Source organism: Castor canadensis, chromosome 9 (genome assembly GCF_047511655.1).
Source record: "Castor canadensis chromosome 9, mCasCan1.hap1v2, whole genome shotgun sequence".
Taxonomy (NCBI): domain Eukaryota; kingdom Metazoa; phylum Chordata; class Mammalia; order Rodentia; family Castoridae; genus Castor; species Castor canadensis.
The window spans coordinates 148,677,057-148,703,766 of NC_133394.1; the positions used below are offsets into that span (position 1 = coordinate 148,677,057).

At 41.4% G+C, this 26,710-nt stretch overlaps 1 protein-coding gene across 3 annotated transcripts in view; it reads left to right on the top strand.

Moving 5' to 3' along the window:
• Clnk (cytokine dependent hematopoietic cell linker) overlaps positions 1 to 26,710 on the top strand; it is an 81,803-nt gene that overhangs the window by 41,071 nt on the left and 14,022 nt on the right. For 2 of the 3 annotated variants that reach the window (XM_074042611.1, XM_074042613.1), the window contains 7 exons: positions 4,822 to 4,863; positions 5,819 to 5,852; positions 10,136 to 10,154; positions 12,348 to 12,429; positions 16,035 to 16,075; positions 22,797 to 22,930; positions 26,382 to 26,459. In XM_074042611.1, coding sequence (XP_073898712.1) covers positions 4,822 to 4,863; positions 5,819 to 5,852; positions 10,136 to 10,154; positions 12,348 to 12,429; positions 16,035 to 16,075; positions 22,797 to 22,930; positions 26,382 to 26,459 — 430 coding nt within the window. The remainder of the gene's footprint in view (positions 1 to 4,821; positions 4,864 to 5,818; positions 5,853 to 10,135; positions 10,155 to 12,347; positions 12,430 to 16,034; positions 16,076 to 22,796; positions 22,931 to 26,381; positions 26,460 to 26,710) is intronic. The other variant, XM_074042612.1, reaches the window with a different exon arrangement.

The window sequence follows — 26,710 nt, forward strand, 5'->3', positions numbered from 1 at the left end:
GGGAAAGAACAGGGTTCCCAAATCCGGATTCAAACTGCCTGGGGTGAAACTTAGATTCCACTTCTAATGAACTGGCAGGTTTGGGGCAACTGTTCTCACCTAGGGTGACTTTGACCTTCCTCCCCCCAGAGAACAGGATGTGGGGTGGTGATAAGAGGAGGGGGGACTCTGAATGGAGTTCTGTATGCTGCTAGGCATCCTGCAGGCTCAGGAGAGCCCACCGCCCACAACTTGAAGGCTTAGACGGCTCAGGGGCGCAGGTGAAGAAGCCTGCAAAGAGACTCTACCAACCTTTGCCAAGGCCAAGGTTTTTCTTGGTGGTAAAGGAAGGAAGCGACCACCTACTCATTGGCTAGCGTGAGAACTGAATGACACCCAGAAAGTGCCTGGCACCATTTACTTATTTCTGATGCTCATTGCACGCTTACGGCCTTAAGCCCTTCTCTGTTAGTGCCTTTTTCGCCCTATCTAATGCGCCCAGATTCTACTCTGGAGGGAAGACAGACTCATTTCTATCCATATTTCCTGGCACAGCACCTGAAATACACAGTTGAAGATGCTAGATAAATACAGATTTCCCTCTGTGGCTTCCAACGTCTCCCAGCCAGACGAGGGACCATAAAGGCTGCTCCATTTTTATTTCCATTTTCAAAGAGTGAGGGGCAAGGATAGTAATAGACCCTAGGGGACAGGAAGTGATATCATCAGAATTGGAAATAGAAAATGTACCATCCAGAAAACTCCTCTTCAAGTAGTCCAATGTGTTAAGAACTGGTCAACATACAGAGAAGGAGCCAGAAAAGGGACCAATAAAATACTGTTGGCGATGAGGTTGTGTAGTGTGGAGAACAGAGGAGCCTATCTTCTCCTGATTCTTCCTACTGTAAACAACAGGATCATGGGTCCCAAAAGAACCAGGTTTCGATCTCACTTGAGCCACTTCTGGCTGTATAATTTCAGAAAGCTCTTTAACAGCTCTGAGTCTTTGCTGTCCTTGTAAAAAGAAACCAGCCTCTCTGTGTAGTGGAGTTGTGATGACGGGGTATGCTATTTCTGTAGTGCCTAGGATAATATCTGTCACAGCACAGGAAAGAAGGAAAAACAATTACCCAGTAGCCCCCAACTGAAGGCAGCCAAATGAGGACCCCAGGACCCTGCGTCTGTTAGAATTGCTCTCAGATGGGATCTGAGCACTTGTTTAAAGCTCTCCCAGGTGAGTCATATATATGTAGTTAGGGCTTACACACCCAGAGGGACCCATGCCTAGGACTGTGTCTGCCACAGGCGCTTCCCAGGTCTTCAAGCCTTGTGATGCCCAAGTCTGGCATAGCACTCCCCGGGCTGCTCCAGTCCCTCTGCAGCTGGGACCACGGCAGCTTCAGTTAGTGGAGTTAATGTCTTCGGATGTTGGCATCTTGTACCTCTGGGGTCTTGTAGTTGTAATGTACATTTATTTAATTGTTATTAGATGTGATGAGAATTGGGTTGGATCTCTTTCTCTGAAAACAACTCTAAAGAGTAATTACATTTTTATCTCATTGACTCCTTTTGGCAGCCCTGTAAAGAATGATTTCAAAAACTTAAAAATGAAAGTGCCCTGCCCCATAGGTGCTCAGAAAATATAACTTCCCACCATTGGGCACATAAGGTCACTAAAGTTCAAAGAAGTTAGGCAACTCAAAACGCACGGGGTGGGCATAACTATTGAGGGAATGCAAGCAAAGCCCTGAAGGGAAGGTTGGAAATGCCGTCGTGCTTAGGAGAGTTTTGCTATAGGATGAGAGCTGTGTTTTCAAGTTCATTCTTAACAGGGCCCCGATGGGTAGTCAGACAACATCACTCATGACCCAGGTCCCATGAACAGCCATGTGAGGCTATTGCTGGGGAAAGAGCACTTGGGAGATCTGAGCCCCTGCAGCCACAACGCAGAAAGGTGCCCCTCCCTTTCCAGCAGCTGCTCTGTAAGGCTCTGTAGATGAATCTCTTCCTCCCTCTCCCCTAGCCTCACAAGGCAGAGGCTGCTGTGATTCACACCTGGCAATCAAGACTGTCACTTGCAGTCAGCCAGGGGACAGCTGCATCCCTTGACAATTGCATCCCTCCCCCTCCGTGGTGGCTGTGGGGTCCATATTGTCTTCTAGTCCCCATTTGACTCCACCGGCTGTGCCATTCTCGTTCTTAAAGCTAGGTCTTGGCTTCACAAACCAATTGCTGACTCAAAGCACTTCAATTAAGGGAAAATGTCATTTAAATCGTTTATTGACAAATCCAACTCTGAATTTTGGAGAATGCTGGCTGGATATCCTCAACTATTTATGCAGGATTATTATGGTTTTGAACTTGGGGACAATTCTCTCTGTTAAAAGGGAAGACAGCAAATGTGCAATGAGTGTTTGGGACATTCTAACACCACATTGAGACTCTCCTTGACATAAGCTGAAAGGGAATTAAAAAGGGAATAACTACCGCCTACAGTCACTGAAATCTAGATACCCATGCATCACATAAAATCATCATGAGTAATAACAAGAGTAATCCACAACATTTTCTAACTGCACACCAGGCCCCTTTTGTGGAGCCTTTAGTGGGTATTCACTCATTTAATCCTTTAACATATAGTGAGCATAGCAATACTGCTATGCTTTTTTACTGATGAAGACACAGAAATGCAAAGTTCATTGCGCCTTAATATATCCTTTAAAAGTCAGTCAACTCGTTGGCCTAAGGTGTGGGGTTTGGCCAAAATATAATTTAAATAAAGCATCTCACATCAAGTATGAAACACCCACTTGCCTGACCATGACTTTCCCTTTCCAATGGGTAACATCGGCCTCACATTTAGTTCAAGCATCAGAGAAGTGATGATCCAGGAAGTGAAAAGAAATCTTTGAAGATATCAAAAAGATATTAAAACAAAGTGTGGACTATGGAGATACACAAATTCACATTTATGAAAGAAAAATGGATTTGAAGTTTTGTAACATGCTGCCACAAGGCGAAACTGTGTCATTTCTTGCAACACAGGAGCATCCATCATTATCTCAGAGTTAAAAATTTTGATCTGAAAGAGAGTGTAAATGTCAAAGTGTTTGGCAGATGTGAAGTGTTGTCAAAAGAGTTTTCACCTATAGTTTTTTCTTCACTAGAACTCTCAATATTCCCTCTTCATTACTGTCTGTATTTATCCATTTTATAGGTAGGAAAACTGAGCTTCAGAGAGGTAATTTAACCTACCAATGTAACTTAGCCCATGGAAAACAAAAGCAAGGATTCGAGTCCAATTCCTTTAAAAATCAAGCCAAGTGGGGCGCCAGTGGCTCACGCCTGTAATCCTAACTACTCAGGAGGCAGAGATCAGGAGGATCAAGGTTCAAAGTCAGCCCCAGGCAAGTAGTTCTTAAGACCCTATCTCAAAAAAACCCATCACACAAAAAGAGCTAGTGGAGTGACTCAAATGCAAGGCCCTAAGTTCTTTCTTTTCTTTCTTTCTTTCCTTTTTTTTTTTTGTGGTACTGGTGTTTGAACTCAAGGCCTACACTTTGAGCCACTCCAACAGCCCTCTTTAGTGATGGGTTTTTTCCAAGATAGGGTCTCACGAACTGTTTGCCCAGGTTGGCTTTGAACTCCGATCCTCCTGATCTCTGCATCCTGAGTAACAAAGATTACAGACATGAGCCACCCTAAATTCAAACCACAGTGCAATCAAAAAAAGAAGGCAAAAACTAAATGAGTTCTCAAAGGCCCATGTTTATAGTAAATGGTAATATCCTTATAATTATGCTGAGCCCCTCTGATGCATAGCAAAAATGTGGGAACTCTTTCTATGCAGTGGGAACTCTTTTTCTACGTAGGTAATGATTGTTTTATTGCTGGATTGCAGACAGAACATGGCTAAAGTTAGGTGTTCAACATTGTACTCAACATGGCAGAGTGGGCTGGTGGGGAGAACGGATCATCCAGATACCAGAGAGCCCCAGCCCCACTCTTCACAGAAGGATCACCAGTGTTCTGCCTTAAAATTTAATTTATTGAAGACTGGGCATCATGGCACATGCCTGTAATCCCAGGTACTCAGGAGGCAGAACTAGGAGGATCAGTTTCAAGGTCACCCCAGGCAAAAGCCTGAGATTCTATGTGAAAAAGAAACTAAAGCAAAAAGGGCTGAGGGTGTGGTTCAAGTGGTAGAGCACTCACCTAGCAAGTGTCAGGTCCTGAGTTCAAACTCCAATACTTCCAAAAAAAAGTAAGTAAATAAAACTATAAAGTACATTGCTCTGTTTATAAAAAGAGAGGTTTTATCTGAACAGAAAATCACTCTGCTTATTTTTCTGCAAATGTGAACTAACTCAAGTGAGACAGTTGAAGGAATCAGAATAAAATTTACTTATACACTCAGTTACATCTACATAAATGTTTGAAATGCCTTCATAAATTGAACATATTTATTTTTCAAGCATTTCTAATTCTGACAGGACAGGCTTAAATCCTAGCAAGCAAAACGTTAATAATTTTTGTAATTCTGACAAAGTAATTGTGTAAATACAGAAAAATTCAAGTGCTCTTACAAAGTGCAAACTGTTTACAAAAGGAGTCAAGAAATGTCTTGACTATTTTAAGTTAAAATAACAAGTCTAAAGTCAATTACACATTTAAAATTACAGTCAACACACCAGCAGCTCTAATATGCCAGAGTCTCTTAAAGATTAAAAACCCTGAGACTAGTCTCAATTTAACTGCAGAATAACCAATAGTGTGGGTGCTTGTTCTACTCCATTACCTCTAACCATATCTCTTTATCTCCTCATGGACCCAACCCAAAAGGAAGGGAGGATGCAGAGATGCTAGTATCTCAGGCGGGCAAAGGTAAGATGTTAAAAACCGGACCCTCAGGATGGTCACCTCTGGCATGGAGCCCCAACACCAGGAGCTGAGTCTGAGCACTGTGTGCCTCTGAGGTCATCTTGCCTGATACAGATGGATTTGTAAGCTCTAGGGTCCACAGCCCTCCAGTGGGGCAGCGCTCTCCAGTATTTCCACTGACAGACCCAGGTAGACGGGCCGCACACCCTCACCCCACTGCCTGCCTTGCTTCTTCGTCAGACTTGGGCCACATTCTAACAACCTGCTGAATTGCCAACCATTTTCATTTTCATCTCTAGCAGTTCTCACAATAACCCCGTGAGATGAATACTCTTATTGCCATCCTACAGATGAGAAAAATGAGGTTTAGAGAAGTGACTTGGTTTGTCAATATAATGAAAGGCGTGGATTTATTCTGGGTCTTAGCCATCTTGACTTCTTTCCCTTCTATTCACTCAGTGTTCTGGCTTTTTTCAGTCTCAGATCTCTTTTCATTGTTGGGTTTTTTTTTTTCCCCCTCACACATGCTTCCCTGGGATCCTACTATACCTGACAGCTTCACATTTTAAACTATTTACATTTTCTCAAAGAAAAAACTGAGGACTTTAGAGTCCAGTTACTAGTAGGTCTGACTGTGCTAATGAAACCTGTCATGGAAACCTGAGGGTCAAGTGGAATCATGGTGTTATTTAAATTCACCACAAATGAGAAGCAAGGCTCCTCATGCCTTTTCTAGAACCACCTTTTATATTGCCTTATAACTTTTTCCATCCCTTGGAAAATTATGAGAAAAATAACTGGCTCTAGTTTTATAGAACTGTGATAAATATCACACTGGTCTATGGGCTGTTAATTTGGCAATGAAAATGTAATCAAAGGCTTATAAGGGCTCAGAATGATTTTACCTTCATCACTATGATCTGTATTTTATTTAATACTGTATTTCTTCTTCTTACAGAGAGGTAAGTGTAAGTGTAAAGGACTTAAGTGAGGTGAGTACCTATTTTGTCCTTGGGATACAAAAAGGTAATTTTTGTCATCGAATGTCCACAGTCAGCCAGATTCCCTTTGCTTCAGGTACTTGGTCACATTAATTCTCACAATAGCTACGTTCAAAATGTATTAACTAATTTGAAAGGTGAAAAAACTAAGGTAAAGTTAAGAACCAGATTTTAAACCAAGATGTGACCTTGCCACCCTGTTTATTCAGCGGTGTTTATTCAGGAGCAAGCCCACCTCCACACGGAAGACACCAGCCCACTGATAGCTTCCCATCTCCAGCTTTACAGGAATCCAGTATGGAAAGCTGCACTGCACCTTGCTGTTTGTTCACAAGAAAGCCAGGACTGCAAAGTGGAAGGCAGATGAAATCAGGGTTTGGCTGCTACCCTGCCATCCACTAGCCTCTGTGAACTTTCGCAAGTTCCTCTAACCACTCGAGTTTCAGTTTCCTTTGCCATAAAATAGAGATGGGTGCATTTCTTTGCAAAGTGGTGATAATTGTCAAAGTAAGTGCACAACTGGCCAAGTGATTATTGCAGGCTCAATTAATGGAATGAAAGTCAGGTAAGATGGAGATACCTTTGTACCTTCGAAGGCTCTTTATGTCCTAAGCAGAAAGGTCCTGTGACTCATGAAAAGTTCATGTCTAACAACATGAGTGGCCTCACCTTCCTCCCTTTGGACTAAGGGGTTCAGTTCTTGTCTTTGTATTGATCTTCGCACTTACATGTAGACCACAGAGGTTAAACTTCCTCCATCCTTCCTTCCTTTATCCCCTCCTTCTTTCCTTCCCTCCTTTCTTCCTTATGTTTGGCTTTATAAGAATGCTAAAATAAAAGCCATGTTTCTAATTTGTCAGTCAAACAAGACATTTACCACCTCTAATCCCTGTAATACGTGAAATGATGACGTCAGTAGGATACCATATACCGCTACTGGATGAAAGGCACAGACCTGGTTCCATAGAGGATCCTCCTGGCTCATGCTCCTCCAGGGGTTGTGGAGCTCTAAGTACCACCAAGAAGCTGGGTGTGATGCCCTGTTGCTATGGGAACAATCACCTGCCCAGGACTCCACCCCTCCCTCCCTGTAGGTTGGATTTACGTGCCTCAAGTAGAGGCTGGCTTCTACCCAAGCTGCTTCAAGTCCGTTAACTCACTGGTCAGTCTGGGAGGACAATGGGCCCTCTGGTCACTAATGAACAAGAAAATGGAGGTGAGCCTACAGGCAGCAGGGAGTATGAAGGGCTGTTTGCTGTCTTTGCAACTTTGGTTCCCTTCTGCAAGAAGTTGATAGCATCTAAAGAACAAGGTCTAGTAAAAAAAAACACATTCTTGCATCTTCTGCCAAGATGCTTCCCCATTTTTGTCTGGGCTGTGATTCAAGGCCATTCTCTATTACAAAAGCACATCTGGAAGGACAAATGCCATGCCTGTGCACACATGAAATGCTTGCTTCATTTTATCTTGAGGCATAGAATCTGTACCATTAGAAATAATGGGCTACCTGCCCCAACTCAAAGTCACACAACACTTTTCTAGTTTTCAAAATGGAGACATGTAGTGTCATTTCATCTTCACCAAGCCCTAGGAGAACAAGGAAGCCCTGGAGAGGTCACAAACTTCCAGAGTTCCCACAGCTGACAGAAGACAGGGCCAGATCTGAAGTCCCATAGCCATGAATCTCTACCCTAAAAAATACAGAGACAGTCTGAGCTAAAAGAATAAAAAAGAAAGGAAGAGAGGGAGGGAGAAAGGAAGGAAAGGGATGCGAAGGGAGGAAGGGAAGAAAGAGAGGGAATGAGGGAGGAAGAAAGAGGGACAGAGGGAGGTGATAAAGAAGCTATCACTATCTCACTTGACTGTTTACTCTCTAACAGCAAAATGTTAAAGTAGAAAAACTAGAGCGATTTCACTCCACTTTTCTCATTGCACTTGATTTTAAATTCGGTGCCCTCAAGCAAAAAGTCAGCTGGGTCTCAATGAAATAAAACAACTGTTCTCCCAGAAGCCAGAAGTGGGCCTCTCAGTAGTATTTACAGGTCTGCCTCCCTCTCCTTTGACAAGCCTGAGAACTCCTGCTGCATCTGATTGAGCACTTTGAACTGCCAAGTTCAAAGTCCTGGGAAGACTCCGTGGGGAGACTTCCAAACCACTTAGAATGGATTCATTGCCTTTTTCCCTTAGCCTGTAGATTTGCTTTGATTTTCTATCCATCACGAAATGTACGTTCTCTTTCCAGGCATGCCAGAGTCTTTAAAATAAAAGTGTCTGTCTGTTGGCTAACTTCAGATAGGACAGAGGAGGCCTTTGTAAGCAAATTGTTGCTAAGTTTCTCATCTAGGAAGCAAGTATGAGTCAGGAGACCTGGGTTCAGGGTCAGCCTAGCTGCAACATAACTGTGGGACCTCAGCGAGTGGCACCCTCTCTCCAGACGTCATCTCTTGGACTTTGGACCCATTGGAAAAGCTGATGACAGGTATAATAAGCCTGCCTCACAAAAACCAGATGCGCACATTTATAGAGAAAACTATTTTCACTTCAGAAAGCTTATAAACCTCACTAGACCACCCAATGACCTTTTCCTTCCCCAGGTCAAAGAAGTTCTTATCCATGTGATTCCTGGGGTGTCTCTGGCCGGTACAATGTATGAAATGGATTTCATAAAATTATTTACAAGGAATGGGGATCTAGCTCAGTGGTAGAGCACTTGTCTGGCATGCAGAAGGCCCTGAGTTCAATCTCTAGCACTGTGCCTCCCCAAAACAATGTTTGCCACCAAACAAACTCTTCGGCAAACACTGTACCTTCTGTAAAGACTTTTGCTCCTTCAAAAGAGTTGGTTAAGGATAAAAGCCAATAAGCATGTAGATTTTCTTAACAAAAGGCAATCGGGAATCCTACTACTTGTAAGGAAGGAAACAAATGTTTGAAAAAATAAATGCTGTGTTTAAAAAGAATAATACAAATATTTTCTCCTCATTTTTAAAAATAAGTATTTTCAAATAAGTGTAAAGAAAAAATTAACTGGATATGGTTGTACATGCTTGTAGTCCCAGCTACTCAGGAAGCAGAGACTGGGAGGATTGTGGTTTGAGACCAGCTGGGGAAAAAAGTTAGCTAGACCCCCCGTCTCAATAAACAAGTCAGGTATGATGGCTCACACTTGTGATCTCAGCTACATAGAAGGAATAGGTAGACTATCACAGCCTGAGGCCAGCCCGGGCTAAATGCATGAGACCCTATCTAGAAAATTACTAAAGTTTACAAGAGGTAGTGGTGTGGTTCAAGTGGTAGAGAGCCTTCCTAGCAAGCATGAGCCCCAAGTTCAGAACCCAGTTACCATTAAAAAAACAGAAAAAAAAATAATCATAGCCTCCTCATTAAACATTACCTCTATTACTTTTTTTTTTTTTTTTGCGGTACTGGGGTTTGAACTCAGGGCCTACACCTTGAGCCACTCCACCAACCCTTTTTTTGTAATGGATTTTTTTCAAGATAGGATCTCAGGAACTATTTGCCTAGGCTGGCTTCGAACTATGATCCTCCTCTGATCTCTGCCTCCTGAGTAGCTAGGATTACAGGTGTGAGCCACCAGCTCTTGGATTCTATGACGATTTTATCATATTTCTTCAAGCCTATTTTTCTGAATTTGTGTACACACGCATGTACATTTAAAATGTCCCAGCATATACTCACTTGATGACGGGTAAATATAACATATGGCCCCACTCATGAACTTTTAAGGTGACACTGAGGAATACTTAGAGTGAACTCTTACTCATTATCTATGCAAATACATGCACGCCTTTATAATAGTCCACTGAGCAAATATAGCCCCAAAATTATCAATTCTTACTTAATCTGGGCACATAGCTTGTTCCCAATGATTTGAGCTATAATAATGACATACTAAGCATCCTTGTACATGGAACTTGGGCTACATGTCAGGTTGTTTCTTAGACAAATAACCTCATCAAGGCAATTACTGGAATAAGAATAAGAGTGTTTCTAGGGCTCTTGATAACTAGGGTTAAATTGCCCTCCAAAGAATAAAAGCAATTTATAGCGCCATCAGCACACTACATACTCTGTTACATCATACAAAGAATACAAAATTTTTATTTTTGATAAGTCTTTTAGAGTTTTTACAACATCTATACCAACAAAATGTCTTCCCAAACAACCAACCACATGCTCCAAAACCACATGGTATTATCATAAGTTCCACATGATCCAAAGTCATTCAACATTGTTTTTTTCATTTAATACAGGTCCTAGGAGCAGGCAAAGGTAAATTGTTTACAATGGTTTTCTTACCCTAATTATATTAGAATAGAATAAGTTCTGCTTCTAGATCTTTATGTAAAAGGATGGCTTTGAAGCCTGGAATATATGGTAGGGGGTGTGCATGTGTGATGACCAGGACACATAGGTCCAAGACTTCATAGTCTACTCAAATATCCTCTGGTCTAAACAGGATAATTTAATTCAGCCAGTGGTCTTCTTTTAGCCATAGGTTACCAACCAAAAGGAGTCATACTTCTTTTAGCCATAGGTTACCAACCAAAAGGAGTCATACTTCCTGGTGTCTCTCTCTGCCTCCAATACTGCACACACACACACAAACTTGGTGCCAGTGTTGTAAAAGCATGCAATCTGAACCTCATTGACTAAATGGCAGGATGCTAAGCAGGTAGTACCTCCACTTCTACCTTTAAAATCCTGCTCTCCATTCATTTAGAGTGAGAAAATATGTAGAGGCAAAGGAGCTGCCCCATGGCCCAAAGAATTAAGAAGAGAGCACGGTTCAACAGAGCAACATTGGATCAGGACTTCAGATCACTGTGTGATTTTGGTTCAAGTTTCATTTCCTTTTTGGGCCTCAACCTTTCTTTATAGATTGAGGAAGTTAAACTTGAAGAAGGACTTACCCGGTCTCTCAGTTCCTAAGGGTCCTTGGTGGAGGAGTTGGGAAAACCATGGCCTTTACCCACAGTAAACCTTAGCACACTAACCAAACTTTCAGCTGTTGTATCTGGCTTTAAGACATCCGTGTACCAATGTGACATTGTTCAGCTCACCAGAAGCAGATACTCTGGGTGGCTGTTAGTAACATGAAGTGATTTTTATGGGATGTGTGATTAATGGACCAGTCACTAATTCAAATCATGTTTCAAATAATGGCAGCCTTTCAATCAAAGTTGCCCAGTCTGTGATCAACCTTGGGCAGAGCCAAAATTAAGACATGAGCGTCAGTGTCTCTATGTTTCCTTACCTTTATTACTTGCAATCACAACTGGAAGAGTACTTTATGAGATTTCAGATCATAGTATTATTAGGTGGCCTCAATGATTCTGGATGACTGGTTAAAATCTATCTGTGATGAAAAGGAAATAAAAAACAGTAACAGCAATGGCACCTGTAAACACTAAGAACTAAATAACTCCAGTCCATATGCTTGGCAGAACATTTCCAAACTTGATGGTCCAGGGGAAAACACTGAGAAAATGTATCGCTGGTTGTAAACTGCTGGAAACTACTGGGCCTACATCAGAATCTGAAGCTCACCTGATCTACCACAGGAAATGTATAAGAGGTCAGGTGGCTTGTTCCGGCTTTGGGCATCCCTGGCCCTGTCCCCTGCAGAATCCAGAGTGGCCCTTTGGCTTAACTGTCTCCCATCAATTTCTTGGCTCAGCAGAAGGCCTTCTGTAGCCTCACCAGCAGTCATCACTGTATCCTAAAGTAGTACAGTACTTCAGTTTCTCTATGTCATTTGTATTGTCTGAAATGTCTTTATTCTCTTAAATTTTTGTGGGTCTGGAATTTGAACTCTGGACTTTTGTTGCTCTCTGCTTGAGCCATGCCTCCAGTCCATTTTGCTCTGGTTATTTTGGAGACGGTGTCTCATGAACAATTTGCCAGGGCTGGCCTCAAACCTCCACCCTCCCAATCTCAGTCTCCCACATAGCTAGGATTATAGGCATGGGCCAGTGGCACCCAGCTAAAATCTTCTTATTGATCTGCTTGCATGCTTACTTGCTATCTCCTTATATTGGAATGTAAGAACCATGTCTGCCTTGTCTAACTCCTGATTCTGACAGAGAACAGGTCCATTGAAGGTGTCCAGTATATACTTGTTGAATGATATTAATGAATGAATGAGAATAAAGTTAACTTTTAAGCTCTTTGGTCTAGAATAACCCCTAAAATAACTTCCAGTGTAATATTGGGTATGTCTTGGAATTCAACAGTGTGTGTCCTAGACTGTAAACATTCAATGTGATTTTCATAGCTTCAGGGAGAATACATTCCCAAGTTTGAAAAGTTGTAGTATTCTACATGAGTCATAGTTTCCAGTGACCACCACTGGAAGCCAGAGTCAGAGATTAGTCAGATGAAATGACAGTAGTTCCAGTGGGCTTCTAATGGTCTTCATTCATTTTCAATATTCAGTCTGACCAATTGTGTTAAACCTTTCAGTTTCTCATCATCAGATCAAGTCAGAACCAACTCACCCATCACAAAGTCAGAACACTTATAAGATTCCAGATGCCATTGCCAGGTAAGGAGCCATGAATTCTTGGTCAGGTCCCACAGGGGGTCTAGCCATGTGCTGTTATGGACAACGACTATCAAGACTTCTCAGGAAATCTTTAGGGTTTGATTCTGAAGCCCAGTGATGAGGCCCAAGGGGAGTGAGTGAATCTCAACTATGATTGAATGTAAAAAATGCTTTGGTAATTGAATGTTATAGAGGTACTGGGAATTTGAAGAACTGAGAATCACTGGATAGGATTACCTGGGACAGATGGTAGTCTTAGAAAATTTACCCATTTCTAGCTATTCTCAGGTGATGACCACATCAAGCTTATAGTTGCTTTTGAATACCACTTTATAGATTATCAGCTGTTGAGAAATGCCACTATCTTATTAAATAATTGTCTTTGAAGAAGCAAACACTCTGGAACATGACTGTAAATTGGTAGTGGCATACTCAAAACACAGGGCCTCCAATGTTAGGTTCTGAGGCCCACACCATCTAGCTCTGGCCAATGGCTGCAACCTTAGTTCATGTGATTCCCCTCACGTGCTGCTCTACAACCTCATCGGATGCCTTCTAGCTCCCGCTCTGTCCCTCACTGCAGGACATTTCCATATCATATTTCTCTGCCTGTAATATATCCCACCCCATATTTGCTCCTCTCCACCCTCTACCTATGTGAAAAACTCCTTTTCCTCCATCACACCCCAACTTAGAACCGCACTATATCCAGGACACTGTTCTTACCCATTCCCTAAATGGGAAAAAATGAGGCACAAAGAGGAAGTCCTCTACCACTGAAGTCAAGTCCAAGTCCAACTCCAAAGTCCAAGCACTTCACAGTAGCCCGTGCTAATGAAAATAACTACGTTCTAAAAATGCTGCCTGTGAATCATGGTTCTCCATGGCATCTGCCCATAGCTCAGGTGGTGCCTTTTATTTATTCAATAAGTACTTACTGGAGCTATGCTTGTGTTGGAATAAAATAGTGGTTAGTATGAGATCTACTTTAGTCAGTCTGCCTGATGGCGTCACTAGTGAGTAATGTGACTTGGTCATGTCGCTACCTTCCATGGGAAATGTAGATCACAGCCAGACACATAGTGAAAGCCTGAAATATGTCGGCTCCCATTACAGCTGCCAGGCCCTGTTCGTCGGGGGCATCATGATGTCCCTCCCCCACTGCTCCCCCCACCTCATTTTCTTGCCCTATCCTATTTAGCACTTTCAATAACTTTGTTCTCACTTTTCGGCCTGTGGCTATTAGGACTATTGTTTCATAGTTCTTTCTAGGCTATTTGCTGTTTAAATTCCAATCTGACACTAAAATAGCCTTTCTTAATGTAATTTTCTAAAAGGGGAAATCATCAGATTGTATGAAAAGATGAGTTTTTTGCAATCAGACTTATAATTGTTTGATGTGGTTTGAGCTTATTTTAATTTTCTGTTTAATTTATTAAATAAAGTCTCTTAACTGACTGCTTCCTCAAAGCCCCCTTCTTGGACTTATTCCTCAAACTAACTCCAATGTTGATATTCCCCAGGGCTCAGCAGAAGTCGTCTTTACTGTCACCCTAGGCCTATGCAAGTTCATTCATTTTAGTGTTGAATATCAACCTATGTTAACAATCTCCAGATCTCTCTTGGCTCTAGGCCTGTATGTCTGAATACCCAGTGGGACACTTTTCTTTAGAGAGTCACAGGGATCACAAACTGACCATGGTGTAAATTTACTTTTTTTTTTTTTTTTTTGGCAGTACTGGGGTTTGAACACAGGGCCTCACCTAGACAAGTGCTCTTTTGTCACTGGATATTTTCGAGACAGGGTCTCATGAACCATGATTCTTCTGATCTCTGCCTCCTGAGTAGCTAGGATTATGGGCATGAGCCACCAGTATCCAGCTTGAAAATTGACCTTTTCATTTCCACTCTCATTCCCCAAACAATATCCTTCTGCAAACTTTTCATCCTTGGTTAATGGCAAGCTTTCTTTCCTGTTATCACTCTTGGCATCCAATCCATTTCTGGCTCCCAAAATTCTACCTCCAAACATGCTTGAATCTATTCATTTTGCCCTTCCCCTTTTCCAGCTCTCAGCTTAGACCAGCTACCACCAACCCTTCTGGACCACTGTAGCCTTTTAGTGATGATGAGACTCTTCATCCCTACCTCCCATCTGTGTAGAGCTAGTTCCTGGGCCCTTATGGAGTAGGCCATGCCTCTGAGCATGCAAAGGCATGCACTGCTCCTGGAACATACTTTCCCTCCTTCTTTTCACCCCTCACGGGTCTGCCTGGTTAAAACCTCAGCCAGAACCTTTGCCAAGAACCAGAGCAATTCTGTGTGGGTTACTGACCTTTCACTGCCATAGGAACTGATCCTGTACACACCGTTCCCATGATGCTTGTCAGGATGGCTTGTCTGCATAAACCAAGCCCTATTAGGGCAGGGGTCACTTCTCATTCATTTTATATCCCCCAAACACGCCTTGCACCTAGTAAGTGCTTAACACGTGTTTGTTAAATGAAAGCATTGTCATTTTTATTTTAGTTTCAGCTGTTTTTGTTGTTTGGTCCTATCCTTGTAACACACGAACTTGAGATGAAGAATATCCTCAAAGGGTATTCCTCCTCTTTCAACAATTCTTAAAAATGCTGAAAAATTAGAGCAGAGATATTTTGTTTGTTTGTTTGGTTTTTTTTTGCTCACCTATTTAACAAAACTGTACACTGACTCCTAGCAAAGGGATTTTGGTTTAACAGTGAAGAGAGTAGATATCAGAAGTTTAACAGTGAAGAGAGTAGATATCAGAAGTTTAACAGTGGTGGTCAGATGACCTGTAGCATTTTTACCTACAAAGCAAGCTGTAACTAAAGCCCCAGGCTTTCATGGGAATAACAAAAACCAGACTCAAGCTCTGTTGATTTCATTGGTGCTAGAAAAGGGTTTTCATTTAATTAACCCAGAGGCTTCAGTCAATAGGACAGTCCTTGGAATGGAGCATGTTCCATGTAATTAGGTTTAATTCTATAAACACCTGGAGCTCATATTAACGATGTTGACCACCATGCGAAATGAACCAGAAAATTAGATCTAGGTACAAAGGAAAGCCATTGATGGCCAGTTTGGAAAGCACATTGTAATTTCAGTTGTCTATTATATTTTCATAATCCCTGTTCCTTTATGGAATTCCTGTACTCCACACAGCTTTCTCACCCAGCTCATATTACAAAAAGGAATGTATTTTTTATACTCTTCTTCCTTTATTGAGACTCTCAATCAGTAAATAGTCTCCACAGAATATGAGCCACAAACAAACATACTAGTTCCTGTGAGTCTAAACTAATAATTTCATACAGTACGATGGTGTGTGCTTACTGAAACAACACGATAAAAGCTTACGTGAGTCAGTTCATTTGTTCCTTGTCTAATATTTTCCACTCTTGAGAAAGAAGAGCCCACCTCTTGTTGCCTTAGAAAACTAACCATTCTTCTAGCACACTCAGGAAAATATGAAGTATTTCATAAATGTGATTTCTGGACATTGTCAGTAATATTGTCCCCAAGAGGAATTTTCTTCACCACAGGAAATTCTAACATTATATTAATTCTGACATTTCTTTTAGCTCTCCATTCATGCCAAGAAACCACAGTAGGCAAGACACAGGTAAGGGAACTTTAAGAAAGAATAATGAAATAAACAGGTAAGTCATCGCACTATGACGGTCTTGCACTGTGACTTAAATTTTGTGAATTTGAGTCACTGAGCTGATGTGCTTATACACATCAATCATATCAATCAATACATACACCAAACATCAATCATTTGCCTTGATTAATAATATTTCATTTGGTTAATAGGATTTAATTTTAGTGATAACTAATCTTAATTTATAATAAAATAATCACAGGGATGGTTTCCAGATTTTTACCCTTTGAACACTACCATGTCATGAATACTATTGTAGATGTCTGTCCATGTGTACAATAATATGATGCCAACCTGATTGAACTGAAAGATGCCTAGGAGATGAGTAAAGCCCACCTCTGGGTGTGTCTGCGAGGGCATTTCCAGAGATGATTAGATCCCGGGACTCTGACCTGATGAATGGCTTAATCCATTGATGGATTTAAAGTTTGAATGGACTATTGGGAAAGAGTGGAACTGTGGAAGTGGGCCCAGTAGGATGAAGTATGTCACTGAGGGCTGTATCCTTGGGACAATATCTTGCCCTGGCCCCTTCCTGTTACTGTTCCACTCTGCTTCCTGTCCACCTGGATGAGAGCTGTTCCACAGTACATACTCTCCCTGGCATGATGGACCAACACCTCTGAAAACAGGAGCTAAAATAAATCTTTTCTCCTTTTAAGTTGTTCATGTTAGGCATTCTGTCACAGCAATGAGAAAGCTGACTAACACAAATAGAATTATTTTTCTTTCTAAAAGAGAAATTTCTGGGTCTTAGGATGTCTCTTCAATTGCCTCAGGTGCATTTTCCAAAGTAAATGTATCAGTTAGTCACCAATAGTTCATGAGTCCTCTTTGTTCCCCATCCTTCCCAACAAATGCTTTTGACAAACTTAATTATTCTCAATCCATTGAGTGTAATATAGATTTATCTCAAAAAAGTCTGTACAATGGAATAAGTAAAACTGACCCTTCTTGCTAATTGATTACAAAGATAAAAATCAGAAGGGTACTAAGTTTGTGCATCTGTCTAAAGCAGTAATAAATACGGTGTCATATAATTGCCAGCGGTGGGCTTTGATGTTATCAGCATATTTTTCCCAAGCTAGGTCTATTGTGTGCATTTTCCAGGGAGATTCTTTGATCAGGTCTCTCTGTTGAGCCAGAAAAAAGGGTATCTGGGCTGAAAGAAGCAGACCCCATGGGATCTAGTAGACAGGACGAGAGGCTCTACTGTTCTTCGTCTCAATTCTGCCTCTCTTCCTATAGAAGGAGCACCTTAAGCTATTTAATTCTTTGAGCTTCCCACTCCCCATTCATCAAATAAAATAACCCATATATCAATATCAACATAATACATACACGGGTACACACACACAAACACCCCCCCACACATACACAGTCTTCTGTTAGACACATTTTGCTATCCTTCCTTCTTTTGTGCATTGTGCTTCTTTCTTCCTATCCAACTGACCTCATTATACTTCTGTTTCCTTCCTGATTTCTGGGCTGGGATGTAGCTCAGTGGTACAGTGCTTGCCTAGCATGCGTGAGGCCCTGGGTTCGATCCCAGCACCAAAAAAGAAAAGACAAATAACAAAAACTTCTCCTCCTTCCTGATTTCCTTCATACCTCATTTCACTTATGCCTCATTTTTCAAAAGAAAGTTGAAAAAACCTAAGGCCTGTATTATATGCTCACCTCCCCTAATGTACACAGTATTAGTAGGGTTTTTCAAAGAGGGGACTCCTTAAAAAAAAAAAAAAAAAAGTGGCCAAAGAAGGTTGTGATAGCCCAGTGGTGGACACTTTCCCTAGGAACAAAATGTCAGGAAGAGGAGTGCTGAAGGTCAGATCTGGGTTATGAAGGTGAAAAGACCTGGATTATCTAGGCAGAAAGTCCAGGGCTGAATAGGCCCAGAAAGGACTTTACTGATGTGGGGTTTGGAAATGTCCTGCTGGGACGGAGAAGCAGAATCATGCCCTAGGGAGGAGTCCAGAGTCTTGGTGTAAAGACTACAATCATGCACACACAGTAAGGAACCACTGAGGACTGGAACAGCGGGTCAGTGATGACCAAGGCCTTCCCCATGAGTTCAAATATCCCACGGCTGTAAGTGGATCAGCATTGTTCTTACCTCATCTCAGAGGAAACAGGGCTCCTAAAGGAACCTAGAGTGAACACAGGAAATACCTTGGCCTCCTCCATTATTTCCTTTCAGTCAACAGTCACCCAATACGCACATTATTTGTACCCAAAGTAGGGTTGGACCTGAGAATCAGTAAGACGGTAAGACAGTGCTCCCTTCTACTGACCAGTGCCTGGGAACCTGTAATACTCCTCCAACAATTACCGAGCAGATCTCACTCCGCTCCACAAAAACAATTACTTACTTGTAACAGAATCCATGCTCAGAATTTTATTCATTCAACAAAGATCACCAGGGCTTCAGAAAAAAGTTGCATGACAAAGTTGTTTTTGTTTTTGTTTTGTTTTGTTTAACTCACTCTCTGAACAGAACACAGATGCTTAACTGTTTCCAAATGCTCTTTAAGTAGGACTTTTTAAATATTCAAGCAAGGCATGCAATATGGAAAAATAATAAATCAGTTGCCAAAATATCATGAAAAATTCATAACCACTGAAAGTTATTATGCACGAAGCACAACTAAGTGATAAGAAATGTGGAGAATGGCTGTTTCCTCCCTTAAGTTCTTACTGTTTCAAACCATGTTGAAAAGATAGTGATGTCCATTTTCAATAGTAAATGTCTATGTGCTACCTCCCTATGCTTTACAAGAAAGTTTTAAAGCCATTCTTTTTACAGTAGTATAGCTCTGTGAGTTTTCCCTTAGTTAGAATTTGCCTGGTGTATGGCTTTCCATCCTTTTACTCACAATCTCTCTGTGCTATTAGACTTGAGATTTACACTTGGCAATCCACTGGAATTTTTAAAACAACCTGCATCTGATACTTAAATACTTGTGGCACCTTTGGTATTTGTTGTACTAGTTTGGATCTATTGTTATATTATTTTGTACCTCTTGGCCACCCTCCTTTTAACTGACTTTTTAGTCTTCTGCCTGATATGTGTTAAATCCATCTCTTCTTTTTTTCTGTCAGTACTGGAATTTGAACTCAGGGCCTCATGCTTGCCTTGCTAGGCAGATGCTCTACCACTTGAGCCACTCATTTTTTGTGTTGGGTATTTTCAAGATAGGAGCTCATGAACTATTTTCCTGCATGGGCTTTGAACCTATTCTCTGCCTCCTGAGTAGTTAGGATTACAGGCTTGAGCCACTGGCACCCAGCTTCATAGCTTTATTCCTCATTTTTTCTCCCTTTTGGAAGTTATACTGTGGTAGTTAATTTTATAGACTTAATTGGATTGAGAAGCACCTAGGAGATTAGTAAAGCAAATCTCTGAGTGTGTCTGAGAGCATTTCCAGAGGGAATTAAGAGGGGAAGGCCTGCCTTGACCGTGGGCAATACCATCCCATGGGCTGGAGGTGCAGATGGAATAAAAGGGGGAAAAGGAGAAAGCCAAGAGCATGAATTCTTGGTCTGCTTCCTGGCCACCATGCTGCAAGCTGCTCTGCTCAGAGGAGCCTCCACCACAATGGCCTAAAACCTCTGAAACCATGAACTAACAAGCTAACAACTCTTTCGTCCTTTAAGTTGTTTATATCAGATATTCTGTTATGGTGACAAAAAGTCTAACACATATACATTCCAGAAACATTCTTTTGTTAGTTACCTTTGCTATTTAAATGAAAGTGGCTTGAATTTTCAAAATCCAAAGATCATATTCTCTTCCCAAATAATATCCAACAAAGTAAAATGTTTTAATGGTATGGACTCTGCACCATTTCAAAGTTAAACTTTATTACTTACACACTAAAATATCATAAGGAGGAATGCTTTTAACTTTATTCCTACTTTTAAGGTCATAAATTGGTGAGTGAAATTAACTTAGTATGATAAACATAATTTAAATTTTAAGTGATCGGTTTTCTGCAACAAATATTTTGATACATATAAATCCTTACAGCAAACATTCTTAGGTTCAAGAAAAACCATAATCACTGGAACCATTAAATATCAAATTTCAAAGTATCAAGAGTACTGTTTAATCTTCCGAATAATCTTAAAGAGAAATTCAACTTCTTGATGTCAAACAAAATACTGATAAAATATAAATATTAGGGTAACTGGTCTGTACATATTTGCTGATGTTTTATTTGGCATTTCATCTAAAAAAATTGTTGAGTCAAAAGTGGCCCATTCTCTCAAGGTTCTTGTTAAGTTACCAACCAGGATTATAATTTTTTAGGATGAATTAAGACATTAGTGCTTATACAACTGTCATCACACTGATCACCTCTTTTCTAATTCACATCATTTGTGTTCATATTTTAATTACCTATTGTTTTTATACTCTCAACGTTTTGTGATTTTTAAAACAGTTATTTCTAGCTTAAAATCAACACGTTTGCCTGTTTAGTGACTAACACCTGCAATTCCAGCAACTCAAGAGGCAGAGATCACAAGGATCACAATTCAAGGCCATCCTGAGCAAAAAGTTAGGGAGACCCTATCTCAACTAATAAGACCCTAACATCCCAGCTACGCAAAAGGCATAGGTAAGCGGATGATGGTCCAGGCCAGCTCCAGGCAAAACCGCGAGACCTTATCTGAAAAATAACTAAAGCAAAAATGGATGCGATGTGGTCCAAGTAGTAGAGCACCTGCCTGGTAAGTGCAAGGCCCTGAGTTCAAAGTCCAGTACTGCCAAAAAAAATTATTAACACATTTACAAATGTCTTTGTTTGGTATCCCTCCCAGCACCTCACTGCTTCCTTATGATCTGGATTTCATAACATTCATCTTTTATTTGTGTTGACTGGAAGGACATGCAATGGAAATATTTTATTTTGGTTGCAGTATATAAATAAAATTCCACATCAAAATTTGGCAAGTGGTAGTATGTTAAAGCTGAGGTGTCAAGTGAAATCAAAGCCTGGTCAATGAGCTTCTTGAAAATGCACCCGTCTACTCTGCATAGGAATTAACCCTCTGCCTAGGCATGTTTTTGTATCATCGCTCATCGGCCACTTGGAAAGTAATGGCTAACAGACTTGAGACAGGCTTCCAGTGGTGACATATGTGTTAGCCACATCTTCATCACTAAGACAAAAGTACTTGAGAATAGCAACTTAAAGGAGCTAAGATTTACTTTGGCTCCTGGTTTCAGAGGTTTTGGTCCCTGGTCACTTGGTGCCATCACTTTGGGCCTAAGATGAAGTTGAACTTCATGATGGAGAGCACGTAATGGACCAAAGTTGTCACCTCATGGCAGCCAGGAAGCAGAGAGAACAAGAGGAAGGTCCGGAGGCAAAATAAATCCTTCAAATGCAAGTTCCAGTGATCCACATCCTCTAACCAGGCCCCATTTCCTAAAAGTCCAGTCAGCTACGAGCTCATCAATAGTTAATCCGCTGATGAAGCTAACTACCTCACAATGTAATCACCTCTCCATACTGCTGTCAGCTGCCTGGGAGTCTTTTGAGAGAGCACTTCATATCCGAATCATAACAAATATATGTATGGAAAATTGACTAATTTTCCATGGAGATGATTATACCTGATGTAAACAACCTAAAAGAAGAAGTTTTATTTTGGTTCAGTTTCAGAGGTTTCAGTCCATGGTTGCTTGGCCCTTTCCATTTGGGCCTCTGGTGAGGCAGAACATCATGGCAGGAGAGTGTGGTACAGCAAAGCTACTCACCTCATGGTGGCCAGGAAAGAAGAGAAAGAAAAAGGGGTTGAGATCCTGATATCCCCTTTAAGAACACACCCCCATTGATGGAACTTCCTCCCACTGGACTCCATCTCCTAATTTCCACTGCCTGCAATAGTGCTACAGACTGGGGATCAAATCTTTGGGGAGACATTTATGCATAATAATACGTTACTATATAATATTTTAAAAATTAATTTTTTGAGTAACACCACCAATCTCATCAGAAAAGTCTACTGGGATGCTCTTATGTCACAGTGACAAATGCCTGGTTTCTCAAATTCCAATTCGAACTTGTGAAGTCCAAATTCCTGATTGCAGTAAACACTGCCCCCTTGTGTGCCATGAAGTGCCAAGCTCTCTTACTTCATTTCTAGTAAAATATCTACTAAACACCCAAATCTGAACAACCATGGTTTGCCTATCATTCTTTTAGACTTTAAAGAAGTGCTGTTTAATTTTTTTAAGTTCTTATTTTTAAGTTCTTTTAAAAGTATTTCCTGGGCTTGACATGTTTAAGAAATTAAAGAGAGTTTATGGCCAGAGCACAGTGGATGATAGGTGAAGGATGGGGGTGAAGGTGGAAAAATAAGAGACAGAACATCCACAGCTTTTCTTTCAGGTGGGAAGGAAATTAAGGAAAGATTTTTAGCCAGGGTGAGCATCAAAGTCAGTATTACATTTTTAAAAGATTACTCTGGGTACCCTGTGGAGGGGGTCCAGAGGAAGCCAAAGCAAGACAACAATACAGAGGGCAAGGTAGTCATTAGTGAGATGTGTGGTATAGACCAAGAAGGCCACCAAGAGATAGGTAGGAGTGATGGGGTCCAGCTGTGTGTCGAGGGAAGACAGGCTGAGACAGTAACACGATCGTATTTAAGTGTGACTTTTCTCTTCCAGATCATAAAGGCAGCATGCAGTCCAGTTTTCCTCAGAGATGCCAGTCTCCAGACAGCTACGACCCTCATGAAAATGCCCTGCTCTATAAGAACACAAGCCAGAGAAAACCTTTCCCCACAAGGTCGGATGAAAAGGTGAAACAGACACTTCTCTGCCAACTCCTTCTGGGTGTATTTCACATCCAAGCAGAGCTTCATTGAGCAATGCACAAAAGGGGGTTAATTGTGATTAGTGCTAACTTTTTCCCTTCCGGCTAAAAATTATCGGGTTCTAATATTTCTAAAAGTATTTTATTGTAGACCATGCTATATTATTCTTTCACCAGATTCTTTAACTTGTGTATTTCCAGATCCTCAAAGTGTTTTGTTCATTAATCCAAAACAATGGAGGTATTTAGACTTGTGTCATTGAGTAATCTCATGGAGGACTAACTAGGAATTATATATTCCAATTCTTTTTCCAGCAAAAGATTCACATATGACACATTCACGTTAGCTGAACAGCCAATGACCATTTCTTGAGGACTTATGCATCAGTGTGCTGGCGGTTGTGGTCCCTGCCCCAGAGGTGGCAGAAAGAGGAGTGGTAATGACTGACAGATGTGCTCTGTCTACCCTCCATTTTTCTTGGTCTTTTGCTAAAATCAGCTCCATTCACACAACACACAACCAGTTCTTCTCAGACCACTATGTACTTACATTTTCCTGTATGGCAGGGAAGGATTGGGGGAGAATAAAGCTTTCCTTATAGCTTATTCACTCTTCCCTCACCTGAAATAGTGCTTATCAAAGGCTTTCACTATGCCCTGTGTCCCTTCTGGTCTCATCCCATATCCTTCTGTTGCTTGGCATCCTGGTGGAGAGCATGGCGAGGTTTGAAGCAGAAGCAGAGCGTATAGGATATATCAAAATTTCCTACACTGTCTCAAAACTCATTTCTTGCCTTTACGTTATTTCTACCTGATTCTAAAAGTGAGTTCATACTCTTAAATTAGACTCTGGGGAATCTCTGCACAAACTCCTTTATTTTCCCTTCTCGTGTACCTGACTTCCTCTGCTATCTTCATAAGCACTGGGATCCCTGGGTTCTAACTAGAGGTCTACCCAAGACCAAAGCCATCTCAGAGCCCAGAGCACCTCACAAGCCTGGGAGAAGTCCAGACTACACCACAATTTCCCTGATTCCAGCTATTTCATAAACCCTTGAAATTTGTGACATATCCAAGTACTATCAGTACTGACATGTACCTAATATTCTATAAGTTGACTCTGTTTTCACTTTGCATCACTACTATAATAATTTTTAACAAAACAGTATTCCACACCATGGATAGAAAGGAACCTTAAAAGTAACTGCGTCATTCCACTTCTGGGTATATCCCTAAGAGGTCAAAAAGCAGAAACTTAAACAGACATTTGCACACTCATGGTCATAACAATATTACTTACAATAGCCAAATGTGGGAAGAACTCAAATGCCCACTGAGAGAAAAATGAATAAACAAAAAGATATGGCTCCCCTCCCCCACCACACACACAATGAAACCTTATGCAGCTCTGGTAAAGACCAAAATTCTGACACATACTACAAAGTGGATGAATCTTGAAAACATTATGCTAAGAGAAATGAGTCAGACACAGAAGGAAAAATGGATGCCTCCTCTTATGCAAGGTTCCTAGAGTAGTCAAATCCATAGAAACTAGGAGTGGAAAGGTGGTGAGGTGATTCTGTGGGCTGTGGAAGGAGCTGAAAGTAGTGCAGTCTTATTGCTTGATGGGTTCAGAGTTTCAGTTTGAGAGGATAAAACAATTTTTGGAGATGGCTAGTGACAATAATTTCAAAGCAATACGAAGGTGCTTAATGTCATTGAATTATACACTTCAATGGTTAAAATGGTGAATCTTTACCCTATGCATATTTTACCACAATTTTTTAAGTCATTGCAATGCAAACAAAATGAACCTATTATGTGCTAGCAGGATCCATAGCCTGCTCCTGGCTGTCAGCATGAGGGTCTCTCTTCTTCTGTTATAAGAGGTACTAGAAATGTCAGAGCTAGTAAACCATACCAGTACCCGGATGAAGCATTCCTCTGGAATCACTCAGAGGACCCAAAGGGGAACATTGCTTCCTCCCCTTGGTGATCAGAGCTACCTAACACCATGTTTGAGCACCACCTACACTCTCAGCCCCCTCACGACCACAAGGGGAGCTCTGTGGCTCTATAACATCTCTAAGCGTCTTCCAACTTGAACAAAGAATTCACCATGGCGCACAATGACTGAGCCTAGCCAAGCCCCCAGACTGGCCAAGAGGCCTGTGTCTGTGACCATGGAGCTGAGACAGCTCACACTCCTGCAGGAAGGTAGTCCCAGGACCCTTTGTACTGGGACACCATCATGTGACTTTGCAGAGAGCAGCACAGTCAATTCTGTCTCTAGTCCCTCCCAGCACCAGCTGCCCTGAGGGATGAGACGGACAAACTTACTACAAAGGGGGCCTTACATAAAAGGTGTTTTTAGCTCCAATCTTGATGGAAGAGAATGGCCAAGCTGGAGAGGCAGAGAGGGTGAGGCGGGCCAGTAGGGGATCCAGGCACAGGGCTGGATTTTTCCCAACCCTGAAGCTGATTCTGTGTCACCAGACCCATGTCCTGATCTAGGGTGTTGGGAAGTGAAGCTGCAGAGTTATATCTGAGCTAATTCTCACCTGCCAGATGGTGTTCACACGAGCTCAGTGTGCCAATCACTTTGATGGGAGGATCCTGGGAGGATCAAAGGCTTTAATTGAAAGACCAAAGACTCGAAGTCATTTCCCTCATTCTTGCCAACCATGTGGTAGATCTTGACTTCCAGAACCTCCATCATTTATCTTTAACTCGGTTTAACATGATTCAGCATGCTGGTTACACAGAGACAATGTAGGGATGGCTTGGGGTCCTGAATGATTCAATATTACAGTCTGTGGAACCCAGAGAAGGAATTGCAGGTTCACAGTACATGTGTCTGATTGTCGTTCCTCTCCCTATTCTGGTGACTTTTATAATAGGAAGAATTTTAAATCATGATATAAATAAGGCAGTGTGGTGTAAGGGGAACACCAGCCAGTCTAGGGTTCAAATTTCAGTTCTACTTAGATACAACTTTAGGCAATTAAAATACTCTCAGTCTATACCTAAGTCTCAGTACCTGCTGTGTCTACGACAGCAGGGCAGCACAGGCTTTATAAACAATACACATCCACCTTGTAATCCTCTGCAGGAGCTGCCTGAGAAAGCATTGGTAGATGGAGGGTTTATTATCCTTGCAGGAGCGCCTTTCTTCATTCCTGAAATTTTGGCTACTCCTGATGACAAACACACTCCATCAACCTCAGCCATCCCAGCTGCAGTTACTTTTTCTGTATGCATCTTCACCAAGCATCAGTGGGTTTCTCCAGGTTCAAAGGCAAAATTTTACAAACTGAATCTCTAGAAATTAGTCTGTGATTGTGCAGTGTTGGAACAAAAGTAAAACTTGAACTAATTAGTCCATGTTCTCACGTCCCTTTGATCCTAAACTACTGTGCATTGATTCTGTACTGTAGGATGTCCAGCACAATGAGTGGTACATTGGAAAATACAGCCGCCAAGCAGTAGAAAAGGCATTAATGAAGGAGAACAAGGTAAATAAAGCCTTCCACTGGGCCATCGCCATCTTATCTACAGTTGTCCTACATCTCCAAGTAGTGTGCTCCAATAGAGTGATACCAGCATCACCCTGAATTTCTCAGTGCCGGGGGCTGTTGTAATTGAGAAGTGCATTTAAAAATGGAGACTTTCAGATCTAAGACTTGGTTGTGCCACTTGTCAGTTATGTGACTTTCTCAAGCTTCTAAATAAATTCATCTATTGTTTCCTTTATTCTTAAAATGAA